Source organism: Artibeus jamaicensis, unplaced genomic scaffold, assembly GCF_021234435.1.
Source record: "Artibeus jamaicensis isolate MK-2021 breed Jamaican fruit bat unplaced genomic scaffold, CSHL_Jam_final contig_685, whole genome shotgun sequence".
Lineage (NCBI taxonomy): Eukaryota > Metazoa > Chordata > Mammalia > Chiroptera > Phyllostomidae > Artibeus > Artibeus jamaicensis.
Window position 1 is genome coordinate 27030864 of NW_026521924.1, and position 13152 is coordinate 27044015.

The 13152-nt window shown below is 54.3% G+C and overlaps 1 protein-coding gene across 5 annotated transcripts in view; it reads right to left on the reverse strand.

Moving 5' to 3' along the window:
• The window catches only part of SULF2 (sulfatase 2), a 97144-nt gene that overhangs the window by 27276 nt on the left and 56716 nt on the right, over nt 1–13152 (reverse strand). For all 5 annotated transcript variants that reach the window (XR_008392682.1, XM_053671394.1, XM_053671393.1 and 2 more), the window contains exon 4: nt 2471–2622. Coding sequence is in view for 4 of the 5 variants with exons in the window: in XM_053671394.1 (XP_053527369.1) it covers nt 2471–2622 (152 nt within the window). In the remaining variant the exon portion in view is untranslated. The remainder of the gene's footprint in view (nt 1–2470; nt 2623–13152) is intronic.

The following is a 13152-nucleotide window of genomic DNA, read 5'->3' on the forward strand; positions in this document are numbered from 1 at the left end:
TCCCCGAGTGCCCGTGTTGGGGGCAGGAGCAGATGAAGATGTGGACCAAACCCCAAGGCAGTGATAGGGCGCAGCAGATGAAGGAAGACAGGATGTGACAAAGAGTAACTGGGACACTTGAGCTGGGGCAGTCAGGGAGGGCCTCCCCGAGGAGGTGACATCTGAGCTGAGACCTAAATGATGAGAAGGAGCTGGGCATGGGAAAATCTATGTTATTGGGGTTCATCTTAGCTGCTGGCATCCTCGGGGCGGGGGGGGCTTCACTGATGCCTGGGCCCAGTGGCAGAGTTTCTGGTTTGACTGTTCAGCCCAGACATCGGACTTTTTGAAAGCTCCCCAGGGGATTCCAGTGTGCGGCCAGGACTGAGAACCACTGATGCAGGGAAGATTTCCAGGCAGTGGGAACAGCCAATGCAAGCGCTCAGAGGCAGGGATGAGCCTGACACGTGCTTGAGGAACAGAAAGAGGGGGAACTGGCAGGGGTGATGCAGGGGTGCACTGAGGGGCAGCACGGAGGCCTGTGCGGTGAGACCCGCTTCAATACTCCAGGGCGGCAGACGGTGGGGAGGACAATGGGAGGAAAGGGAAGGTCGGAGCTTGAGGGTCACCCAGGCCCAGCCATGGAGCTGAGATGTGCCTAACACTTTCCTTGACCTTGGCACGTCTTTAGCTGCTGAGCTCTCTGGAAGGTAGCGAGTTCCTGAAATGTACCCACTCTTTCCCAGGAAGCAGCCCTGTCTGAAATGATTGCTTTCAAAATAGGATACTATTTCAGAGCAAAATAAGGTGAGGAAGTGGCTCCGGCTTCTGCACCGAGTTACACTGTATCACATTCCCCAGCACTGGTGTCCGGTGCATACACAGGCCCGCCTTCAGGGGCACGCAGACACTATTTCTACATCACCGCAGTACTGTTGGTAAAGCGGTGACCGGCAATGGGAAGGCGGGTGATAGGCTGACGCTGTGTTCACACTGTGCAGGGTTGTGTAGAAAACACCAGGGTCGTTGCCTTGCAGTCACCGGGGTGGGAAGTTGCCCAGGATACACCGTTAGCAGGAGAAGGCTACAGTGTCAAACCCAGGGGAGGAGGCAGAGAGGCGAGGAGAGGCGAGGAGAGGCGAGGAGAGGCCAGCCCCTACCTACGTTCGTAGCCTTCGGAGTGCCTGCCGAGGAAGAATCCTGGACAGTCCCTGGGGACTGCAAGGAGGGGAGAGAAGGGGAGAAAGCCCCTTGTTGCTTCATGTGCTTTTCCTTAAAAACCTTTTAATGATTAATTTTAAGAGCACAAAGGGGCTTTATAAGGGGGCTTGTAGAACCTATGTCATAAAAATAATGTTCTGTCAATCAAAGAGATGCCGGTCTAGTTGTGGACCGTGATTTAAAGGTGTTAGAAAAACTCGTAACAGGACGAAGGTAGCTAACGGTGGATCTACAATGGTGCAGAGCTCTTGGATGAAAGGAGGGGTCGGATGCCAACAGGAAATCAACATCGGTGCCTCTAGGGGACGAATCGGAACCGGCAGTGAGGTCCGGGGGGCCCACCCGCTGAAGCTTGCTGCCTCCAGCTGGGGAGCTGGGGTGGGAAGAGCTCTGCATAATAAACCCATCTTCCTGATTCGATATTAGAACCACATGCCCCGGCCACAGCCGATGAGAGGCAGTGAGACTTGCTGGGAATCCAGGGCGGGAGACTCCCACGCATGCAGCAGTGGGGGAAGCAGAGAGGATGGAAGGGGGTTGAACAGAAGAAAACAGAGTGCACAGGAGAGGGAAGCCACTGCCTGAGCCCTGGTGGAGCCACTGGCCTGGGTCTGTCTGGGGCCGTTACTGCCAGACCCTCAAATAGGCGGATGCTTCCTCTGCAACCGAGCCCTTTCGGGCTAAGTTTCTGGTCACAACGGAAAGAGGACAGTCTGATTCAAGAAAGGATAAGTTCTGCCATTTAGGGCAATCCAGGAAGGCTTTCTGGAAGAGGAGGCAGGTGAGATAAATCCAGGGCAGGTGAGCACTTGTGAAGATGCTGCCAGGGCTGTAATAACCGGCAAGGCAGGTGTGGCTGAAATGGCTCACGCCGGGGGTGACACAGCAGGAGAAAGGGCCCGTGTGTGTGTGCGCGTGTGTGTGTGTGTACAGCACCTGGCACAGAGTTTGGCACAGAGCAGGTTCTCAATGATAAACACTCGTTGAGAGAACAGACAAATAATGCCATCAAATTCAGCCGGTCCACTCTCCTTGTATGACTGTGAAGAGCAGAGCTGCACACGAGACACCCAGCACCAGGCTGGGGCCCCAGGAGTGCACGTTACTAAGGGTGTGAGGGTGTGTCCATTTCCCAGGTCTGAGTAGGCAGCAGAGCCGAGGACACACAGCAGGTGCCCAGACTGGGCTGCGGACCCTCGGCTTCACTGCATGAGTCCGGGAGGGCGGGCCGAGGAGCCGTGCAGCGGGCTGCGGAGGCGGCCAAACTCACCTTGGAGTAGTCGAAGCCGTGCTTCTCCTTCACCCCGTTCCGACAGAGCGTGTAGTTGTAGAAGCGGGAGTTTTTGAGCAGGCCGACCCACTCCTTCCAGCCCGGGGGCACGTAGGAGCCGTTGTATTCATTCAGGTACTTTCCAAAGAAGGCTGGAGGGGAGAAGGGACCCAGGGGCCACGAGACAGCAGTGAGCAAGAGCCTTTCCTGGGCCCCACCCACCTGTCCCGCACCCCCGGCCTGGGCAGGTGAGGTCTGGGACCCCCTTCCGAGTGTTTTTACACGCAGAAAACAAAGCGCATAGGGTTACAGAGAAATTCGACTATTTTGAAACACCATTGCCAACATATTAAAATATTTTACCATATAACCATGGGCATCTTTAAAAGTTATTTTTAACTAAGTAAAAGCTCCATGTTGCAGAGAGTGATCATTTCAGAGCAGTGATGTGTGGCAGTATTTCGTTTTGCGACATCTGCAGTGACGGCAGTGGAAAAGTAAAAGGAGGCTGATTTCTGCGGATGACGGAGTCAGAGTCTGCCCACCCGCAGGGGTCTGTGGTCCATTGCTCATAATGGAAGCGACCGTTAGGTTTCAGTTGTAAGTTGGTGAAAGGAAGAGTGAATTTTTTCTGCATTCGTGTCTGTGGGCCCCTTGGATTCGATCTATAACACAGTGCCCGGAAGGGCTAACGGAAAGAAACGGACAATGCCAAGTGCTGGGGTGGCTGTGGGACAACTGGAGCTTGTGTGGATGCCGGTGGGCGTGCAAACTGGTCCGCGCCGACGCAGAAGGCTGTTTGGCAGTGCCGGCTGACCTTGAACATGCTTACACCTTCTGACCCAGCGGTCCGGACCCTGGGCATTCACTCAACAGGACTGCGTTTGTTCGCACGCTCACCAAAAGTTGGGAGCAGGACTTGCGGGGCACGCAGAGGTTGTCATGACAACCCTCAGAAAGAGGCCCATGCCCTCCAGCTTGGCCTTTGTCAGATTCATCAAAGTGCTATTTTGGCTTCTGTTTGCTGACTCCTTAGTTTTTATTTCTCAGCTGGTTCAGAACCTCAACAAGGAAGAGGGTGAAATTTAATAAGACCCCCTCGTGGAGCCCTGGCACGTTCTGTACGTGGCAAGTAATACCGGTGGTGATGTCAGCGTCTCCCTTTGAAACGAATGAAGGAAAAAGCGAAACAGTGGAGAAAAATGTACTAAGTAATTAACAGAGTCCGTGTGCCCGGACATGGTAAAAATCAATATATCCACCCACCAACCATTAAGCACCTTGGTGGGCCGGGGGCTGTCCTGGGCACTGGAGGCAGAGCCGAGAGTGAGGCCAACGGGCTCCCTGCCCTCGCAGGGCTGACGTCTGAGTGGGGGGCACGGTGACATTAAAGACGGTGTTGCTGGTGGTGACAGTGATGAGGGACATAAAGGATGATGATGTGACAACGTGGCCAGAGATGGACCCCGGAGGCACGACTGGGCCACGTGGTCATGGAAGTCTCTTTGTGGACGGATGAGAGGGAGTCAGAGGGAGTATGGAGGGCAGGGCACACGGCCTCAGGCAGCGGGGAGGGCACGTGCGGAGGTCCCGAGGCAGGAACAGATGGAGGGCGTTTGAGGAACCCAAGGAGGCCGGGGAGGGAAGGAGTGGACGGGAGGAGATGCCGTTACAGGGTGAGGGGCCGGATCCTGTAGGGTCCTGGCGGCCACAGTGAGGAGAAGCAACAGGCAGTATGACAGGGACATTTTAAAAGGGCCACAGGTCCCCTGAAACATCACACGCCAGAAGTTGCATTTTGTGTCCGTTTTCCAGGAAACGTCCGTAGCTCCTAACATACGAGACTCTGAAAGGATCCCAGGAGCACGAGTAGGTGAAGCAGGGCTTCACTGCTCTGCTCGGCACCCTGGAGAGAGGGGCTTGCCGCATTCCCCACTGGGGGAGCTCCCAGTTCTCTCCCCTACGTCTCCCAAGACCCTGGCTTGTGATCTACTGGTTTGTCTCTGGAGATCGGGACCCAGGTCTTTCTGATAAAGGCGCAGTATATAGAATGCCAATAAGCTTAAATTCTTGGCCTGGGGGTGGGAAATTCTTGGCCTGGGGGTGCGGAAGCCCACCCCTCCCCATTATTGTCCACAGGTGTCGAAGCGTCCAGAGCCATTTCCTCTGCTAGAATGTCCTCTTTCCCATCTCTCCCTTCCTTCCAACCCCTAGCCCTTACAGAAATCCAGAAAGGGTTTATTATTCAGGCTCCACAAGGCCCTAGAAAACAGGGCTTCAGTCAAAGGCTTTTAGTGCCAAATTAGATTTTGTTCTCATTTGATTAGATTTCCCCAAGGCAGTTTTTAAAATGGTTATTCTGGCACCAGATGAGGTGGGACAAGCAAATTAGCGTGGGCCCCAGGGCTCTGGGCCCGGAGATACAGCCAGGGGAATGAGCTGGAATTAAACTCAAGATAAAAAATACAGCCTATGTCATGGCTGATGTCACTGAGTTTTTCCAGGCTTGGACGGTGCCAAAGGAATCGCAAACCGGGGGCTGGAACAACTTGGCAGGCAGATCAAGAGGAATTCAATGCCGGGCCAGGAAAGGCCACGGAAAATGTGCTGGGTGACAGCTGCCCCTAGGAAGCAGGGCTGGAAACAAGTGAAAAGACGGGGCACTAGCTGCCTTCCCCGTGCTGTGCGCTGGGTGGAAATTCGTGCCCCGCAGCGGAGACTTTTGTTTGGCTCCCCTGGTCCTCACCATGATCCTCTGGGGGCCATCACTTCTCTGCTTAAGTACAGGTGGGCTGGTCTTCATTCAGCCTGACCAATCAGAGCACCATGTTCCCTTGGTTACTGCCATTGGTTCACGGATAGGCATGTGACCCAAGCAAAGCCAATGAGAGTCAGCCCCGGGATTTTTAAAGAAGTACTGGCAAAAAATTCTTCTATAGGGCTTGAAGCTGCTTGCAATCATCTTTTTTAAAACAAAATATCTTTACCCCAGGACATTTTTTCACTGCTTTTTAGAGAGAGAGGCGAGAAGAGAGAGAACCATTGCTGCGAGAGAGAAGCATCGACTGGTTGCCTCCCCTACACGCCCAGACCGGGGACTGAACCCACAACCCAGGCAGGTGGCACAACCAGGAACCAAACCTGCAACCTTTCGGCTACAGTGCGAGGCACCAACCAGCTGAGCCACACTGGCCAGAGCTGCAGTCACCTTGAGACTGGAGGGGAGAGTCTACTTGAACTTGGAGCAACATGGAAGAAAGCAGCAGAGGTGAGAGGTACAGAGAGGAAGTAGACTTGGAACTGGGCCAGGGCAGCAAGGGGACACGCAATGCAAAGGAATGACACGCAATGACCCAACAGAGAGAACAGCAGTGACAACCACCATAAAAACAGCCACTTCCAGGCAGCCCCCACTTTGCATGGCCCTGACACCCACAAACGTCAGTTTCCACCGCTCAGGGGACACCTGTTTCCCCCACCGGGTCCACGTTTCACCACCACCGCATACACACTGGAATGACACGAAGGACAAACTTTGCAACTGGGCCCCTGTCCACAAACAGACGTGTAAATAACAAATGCGCATCGCGGTCAGTGGCCAATCACGTCACTTCTGGCAAAGCTCACTGGTGGCTGGTCACGGCGCACCTGCCATTCTGTTCACGCACAGACGGCCAGGCCTCCTCTCTCCCGGGGACACGTCGACAGACATCTTGCAGACGCGGTGATGAGAGGAGAGAACCGGCCAGCGGAGATCAAAGCGCAGCACAGAAACCAGAAGCCAGGATGCTGTGCCCGAAACCCGAGTCGTGCGCAGAGCCGGTGCCAGAAGAGATGGAGCCGCCCTGGGAGTGCAGACACTCGCTCCGTGGGAAGCTCCAGATGAGCAGCCAGAACTTAGTGGCAGGAGAACTTGACCATGGACAAAAGAAGTGAGGATGTGTGGTTGTGGTGAAAAGGAAGGAGATGTCCCAGAGGAAGTTACAGGGACCCGTGGGGACATTCCACAGCACCGTGGACTGCGTTCTCGGGCAAACCGTTTAATCTCTTGAGGCCTCAGTTGATCCCCTGATAAAATGGGGGGTAATAACAGTATTTATCTCACAGGATTGTGATGAGAACAATATTTGTATATTGTGTAGATCCAGCCCCTACCATGTGCCCACCAAGTGTTCCAGTTCCGTTGTCACCTTGCTCGGTTCCACCTTGTTCCATAGAGTCACTGTGGAGGGAGATGTCAGGATCGCCCCTCCCCGCCTCCCCACCCCGAGGCGTTTGTCAACCTCTGAGTCCTTCCGCCAGGCTCCGCCTGGGGCGTGCAGGCAGCTCTTGGTGGGAAAGCCGGAGCCCACTTCCCCTCCTGGCCGCCGCTCTGTCCCTCTGTGAGTTAAGTGCTGCTGAGGAGCCATTCCATTCTGTTCTCTCCCCGCCCTGAATCTAACTGAAACTGCCTGTAATAATCGCGTTCGTGGTCTGTAAAAGCCGTGTCTTGCTGCGACTGGGAACCGAGCAGAGGTACTCCGGGCACAGGCGGGCAGACAGAGAGGCCTCGCTTTGGATCCGGGGGAGAGGGAGGTTTTCAGCTACTGGACAAAAACAGGAACGCCGGGGTTGCTTCTCAGTGCTGGGGAGTGGGTGGGCCAGCGTGGGGGACACTGTGTGCGGCACCTGCCGGCAGCTGTTCCCCTTTCTCTGGGAGACACCAGACACGAGATGGGAGAGCAGCAGACTGTCTGGTTTTGAGCCTGGTCTGGCACCTGCTAACCGTGGGACCCCAAGCAAAGGGACTTCAGCCCTCGGTGCCCACGGTCACGTAAAGTGGAGGAACCTGTGAAACAGTGGAAACAGCACTTGGCTCCACAAGTGCCTAGGAGGAGGCAGCTAATGGGACCTACAGCACCCACTGCCTTGGCGGAACTGTCTCCCCCTGTGGGCCACCTGGTGGAACTGTGAAGAAGGCTGTTTTAAGGTCATTGGCATCTCTCAGTGCACACCCATCCCCCACCATCTCCACCCACATCCTGCATTAGAGATGATCGATACGTAACAAAGAGTCGAAATGTTCCAGAATTGACTGGCTAAAATCACGCTACATTATTTCTATTCAAATATAAATATATCATTAAATACTTATTCATTTTGAAGCCAATACATACACAGGCACACTTTCTTGCAGGTAATTCCTAAAATGCCACAGCCACTGCACCCCTGATTCCTCCCAAATACAAAGGCCCTGACTGCCAGTCGAGGCGCATTTCCTCACCCACAGGGCGGGCATGTGGCTGAGCTCAGCCAATCAGACTCTACTCTGGGACTTTGGCTCTGGAGCTAGGAAACTGGGGCTGGAAAAAGGGGTTGGAGTTCTGTAGGAGCCCTGATGTGACAGCTGCTCAAAAGCTGTGCCCTGAATCCTCGGATCCAGTGTTGGAAAATCTAAATGAAAGAGGCGAGGCCTTCAGAGCAATGAGGTCTAAAAAGAGAAGCAAATCTTGCTTCTTCATTCTTACTTCCTCGCACAAAGCAGAAATGGCCTCTACCTGGACTATGCCTTCTACCTTCCTTCCCTTTGCCTTCCCATAACCTTGTTGTCCCCAAATGGCCAGAGGCACCCTTCCGGACCCAAGACCCTCCTGCCATTCCTGCTCAGTGATCCGCACGCCAGTCCTGCACCCTTTGGCCATGTCCCCCGGACCTCGGCCCTCTGCTTGCCCTGTTTCGGCCCCTCTGGGTCTCTTGCCCCTTGAACATGCCAACTCACTGCCATCTCGAGGCACTGGCACCGGCTCTTCCTTCAGCCTTGGACGTGTCCCTCCTCCCTTCTCCCAGTGATGTCCTGGATCATATGTCCCCCCTCTGAGAAGTTGTCCCTGATCCCCCCGACTAAAGTCACCCACCATTCTCACTCACCAGGGTGTTGGTCTTCTCCCCTTGCACTCAGCCCTCTCAAAATTATCCTGCAGTTTTCTTGTTCATCATCATCTCCCCACCCAGGATGGTGAGTCCACAAGGCGGGGCCTTTTCTGGGCTCTGTAGCCCCGCCCACTACTTGGCCGACAGTGGGCACCCTGGTAATCACCGCTGACAGGGGGACTGTGGGTGGGTGGACGTGGCTGAGACACGCAGGCTGTGCAGGGCAGAGCTGCCCCTCTCAAGAGTCTTAAGGCTCTGGGAGGCCAGGAGGGTGGAGAAACGGCAACTAAATATTCTATGAGAAGGGATTTCTATGGCAGGACCTGCAGGAGGCAGTGCTGCGTGCTGGGAGAGGTGGTGGGTGTCTCCGCGCACACGGAGCAGGTGTCAGGCCCGGGGGGGCCGATCTGCCCCCAGGAGCGACTGGGCAACGTCTACAGCAGCCATTTTCCACCCTTTCCACTTCACGGCGCAACAAACGAATTACTAAAATTCTGCGGCACATCAAACAATACAGTTTTTGCCAATCTGACCAAAAAAACAGGTACGATTTTGATTCATTCACACCAGATGGCTACTGTTGCATTGGCTGTTGTCATTTTTTAATTTGACAATCTAAGGGAAAAGAGGTCAGTGCCCCCGACTAAACAGGTGCGGCGGGCTTTAGTGATTCTTGCAGCACGCCGGTTAAAAAGCACTGTTTAGAGCCATTTTGGGTTGTCACAGGTCAGGGAGGGTGTGCTCTGGGCATGCAGCCGGCAGAGGCCAAGGAACCCCGCGTGGGGTGTGCAGTTTCAAAAGTTGCGCCGGCCTCCAGCGGTGACGAGGGAGCCAGCATGGCTGGGAAGAGCTGGGTTTCCAGAGCCGGGGAGCTGGGGTTCGAGCCCTCCCCACTCGGGCAAGCGCGTGTGCCTCGCTAAGCCTCAGTGACTTCATCCGTAAAACGGAAGCAGCGGCACATGAGATCATGTCTGGCACAGAGTAAGAACGCCAAAAAAAAGGAACTGTGAGTTCCCCAAATATAGCCTGCTTTTCTTTTTCAGGGAGGGATATGAAAACTCAGGTCTCTGGAGAAAGGAGAAAGGTTATTAGAAACCAGATGTGATGCCGTGCTGGACAAGGGCAAGGCCCCTCCGAGACTCCAGTAACGAGCTCGGGAGGGGTGCTTATGCTCCGCAGAGAAGCCGGCAGCTCTGAGCAAAGAGGGGCTGGAGCGCAGAGCGGAGCCAGTGATAATAAACAGTGTTTGCCGAGGCGATTCGGAAAGGTCAGCGCACAGCGAAGTCGAGCCCGCGGTCCAGCGCTTTCCCGACGGTGTCTCCGTTTCGCAGGCAGGGAGTTTGGGAAACAAAAAGAGGTTTCTCTGCCCTGCGTGACACCTATGTGCCCGCTGTCTGGGTGCCTCTGTCACAGGTTTTGCCATTTTTAGGTATTGCTCAGTTACAAATGTGATTTTTTTTTTTCTTCAGATCAATTCATTTGGAGCCAAACAGGCATTTGACACTGGACTCTCGGTTGGTTTTGGTAAACCTGCTTCTCACCCAGCCTCCTGGTAGCTGCCGGTTGTTCCGGCCACACACCTAGAGGCGTCTCTCATCCCTCTGTGTCCCCTCACGTCCCTGGTGACATATCATAGTAGCTCTACCTTCAGAACAGACTCAGGACTGAGCACTTAGCCCCTCTCCCTGCGATCAGCTTGGTCCTCCCGCCTCCACCCTCCAGCCTCCGCAGCAGCCACAGGATTCTGTTAGCGCACACACCACAGTTTTGCTCAAAACCTTTCAGAAGCTCCACCTCACACTTCGGCTCAAATCCCGAGTCCTTGTCCTGGCCTGCAAGGTCCCATGTGCTCTGTCCTCTGCCCCCACCCTGACCTGGGCTCCCCTGCTTTGTCCTGGCCCACTCTGCTCCAGCCACAGTGGCCTCCCTGGGTACTCCCAGCCCCGGAAGCTCATTTCTGCCCCAGGGCCTTTGCCCCTGCCGTTCCCTCAGACACCTGCATGGGCTGCTTCCACCCCTTCCCAGGTATTGGCTCGAATGTTACCTTACTGGGCTACATGCCTACTCATCCTATTAAAATGGCCTCTCCTCACCCCCGATTCTCCTCTTCTCCTGACTTTGTTTCTCTACAGAATTTAGTACCACCTGACAAAATTTATCCGTCTTCTGGTTTTCCTCATCTGCTCGCCCAACTAGAACCTCAGCTCCTTGGGGCAGGGTCTCTGCATACCTCGTTCCCGCCCAGGTCCCTGCATCCAGAACAGAGCTCGGCAAGCAGTTAGGTCCTCAACAGACACTTGTGGGACAGATGAGTAAGTGGCTGAGCCGACAAACACCCAGGTTACAGGAGGCCCGTGGGACAGGAGGCCCATGGGACAGGAGGCTCGTGGGAGTCGCATCTGGCTCACGAACAGCGGGGTCTTACCGCTCATCAGCCAGGGCGCGCTGTCTTTGGGCGAAAGAACAGGTGGGGTTGTTCGGCTGTTGTGTATCTGACTTTGGGGCACCTGGTAGGTTGAATCGGACAGGTGTAATCCACAGGGGACAGGACCTCACTGCGGGGGCGCTTTGCCAAACTGGAGCAGGGCCCAGGCCCGTGTTAGTCCCCAGCAGTGGTTCTCAAATGTTCAGGGTCAGGGTCCCCTTAGGCTCTCAGCAAGGATTCAGAACCCCAGAGACCTTTGTTTTTCTTGGCTTTACCTAGTGACAGTTACCATATTAGAAATCGAAACTGAGGAATTTAAAACATATTGCTTCATTTAAAAATAACAATAACCTACTTGTTTAGTATAGTGTTTTAAAAAATGATAACTATACCTAGAACCAGGCCTGGTGCATTAGCAGTGTGCTCCCGATGTTTACTGAATAAGCGACTCAGTGGATGAATGAATGAAGGAATGACATCACAGTTCAAGGGCAGGGCCAAGGGCGGTTCACAGTCGTGAGTATGTGAAACACTAGCTCATCCATTTGTTATGATTTACTAATTCTTGTATTGTTTTCCATACGAACAACTGTAAGCCTGCGTTCGCCCCACCCTGACCATTCTCCAAAGGAAATAAAACCAGGGAGGGGGCTGTACTGCTTCACATTTCTGCAGGTCCCCTCCATGTCTGGTTTGACGGGGGACGGTGGGCTCCTGTCTGCGTCTGCATCCGATCTGCTGTGATACGCTGCGTTGGTTACGTACACGTCACGCGAAATCCAGCGTCACGCAGATCTATGCACGTGGAAAGGGGAGGAGCCCCTTTAATAGTTGTGGGTGTGTTACACGCCCCCTAGAAAAATGCTGAGCACCCGGAAAAAAACAAGGGTGAGAAGGCAAACATGTGTCGGTATCATCACGAACACACTTTTGGGTCCAGGGACCCTGGAACCACACTTTGAGAAACACTGGGTGACAGGACAGTGACGTTGCATACGAACTTAGTGAGGGAGACACTATTTCTGCCCCCATTTCACAGCTGGAAAAACTGAGGCACAGAGAGGCAAAGTTCCCTTTTGCCCAAGGTTCTCCTGCTCCTGAGGGACAAAGCTGAGATGCAAACCCAGGTGGCCCGTCTGGGTTCCACACCGAGGTCATTTCCCCAGGATTCAGCTGGCTGGGGGCAGCACAGGGACAGCCACTCCCAGAGCCTCAGCATGGGGACCCGGGACGGAGCCACAGACCCCACCTAGACCAGTCTTTGCAGAAGTGTGGGCTACCAGGGGTGGTTTTTGTCCTGGAAGGCAGCCAGGCTTGGGGGGGGGGGGAAGCGCTCTAGAGCTTCCAGGCCGGGTTTAAATCAAGCTGTCCCTGCAAACCGGTGGTCACAGAACAGTCACGGGGACATAAGTGCAGCACGGGGAACACACTCAGTAATGGTAATAACTGGCTGTGGTGTCGGAGGGGCACTGCATTTACCGGGGCGGGCACTTACTAAGTTCTATAAATGTCCAGTCACTGGGTTGTATGCCTGAAACTACTGTAATCGAACAGTAAGAAAATTATTTAAAGTAAAAAAAAAGAACAACTTCAGCTACCTTTACCCGCCCACTCAGTCTCCCCAACTGCACAATGGGGATAAACAACGCCAGACGGGCTTCCCTGGCAGAGCTGCCGGGAAGGACTCAATGGGAAACATGGGGAAATGGCACCCCAAAGTTTGATTACTGTTTTTATAATATTGTTGGTCACCATGTTATATTATTTATCATGACGCTCACTCATTTACGTACTTGTTCACTAATCACCCAGTGGACAAACATGAGAGGCACACTGCTGTACTAGGCATGATTCTAGGTGCTGGGGATGCCAACAAACAGAATGAACACACTAGTTAACAGACAAAAACCATGCCCACGCGGAGTTCACATCCCAGCGCTGAGAACGGTGGGAAACGAGCGTTTGGGGCCGTCACAGCAACGCGGGAGAGGGAGACAGGAGTGGCTTGAAGCAGTTGGGGACGAAGGGCTTGCTTGGTTTGGGGCCATTTTTGAAGGTGGAACAGGATTTGCCATTGCATCAGCTGTGGGGCGGGGAGAAGCGAGTCAAGGGTGATCCCGAGGTTTCCAGCCTGAGCGGTGAGGGCAGACCCACTGTCTTGTCCCACAGGGGCAACAGTGGGGGGGGGGACAGGAAAGGTGTGTTGACCTTGAGGTGCTGGGTAGACATCAAGGCGAAGACAGAATGGGCAGCAGGGCACAGGTCTGGCCTCAGGCAGAAGTTTGGGGGCCGCTGGCACGTAGCTGGCACTGAATGCCACGGGACTGAATGGTCCCGCCCATGGCAG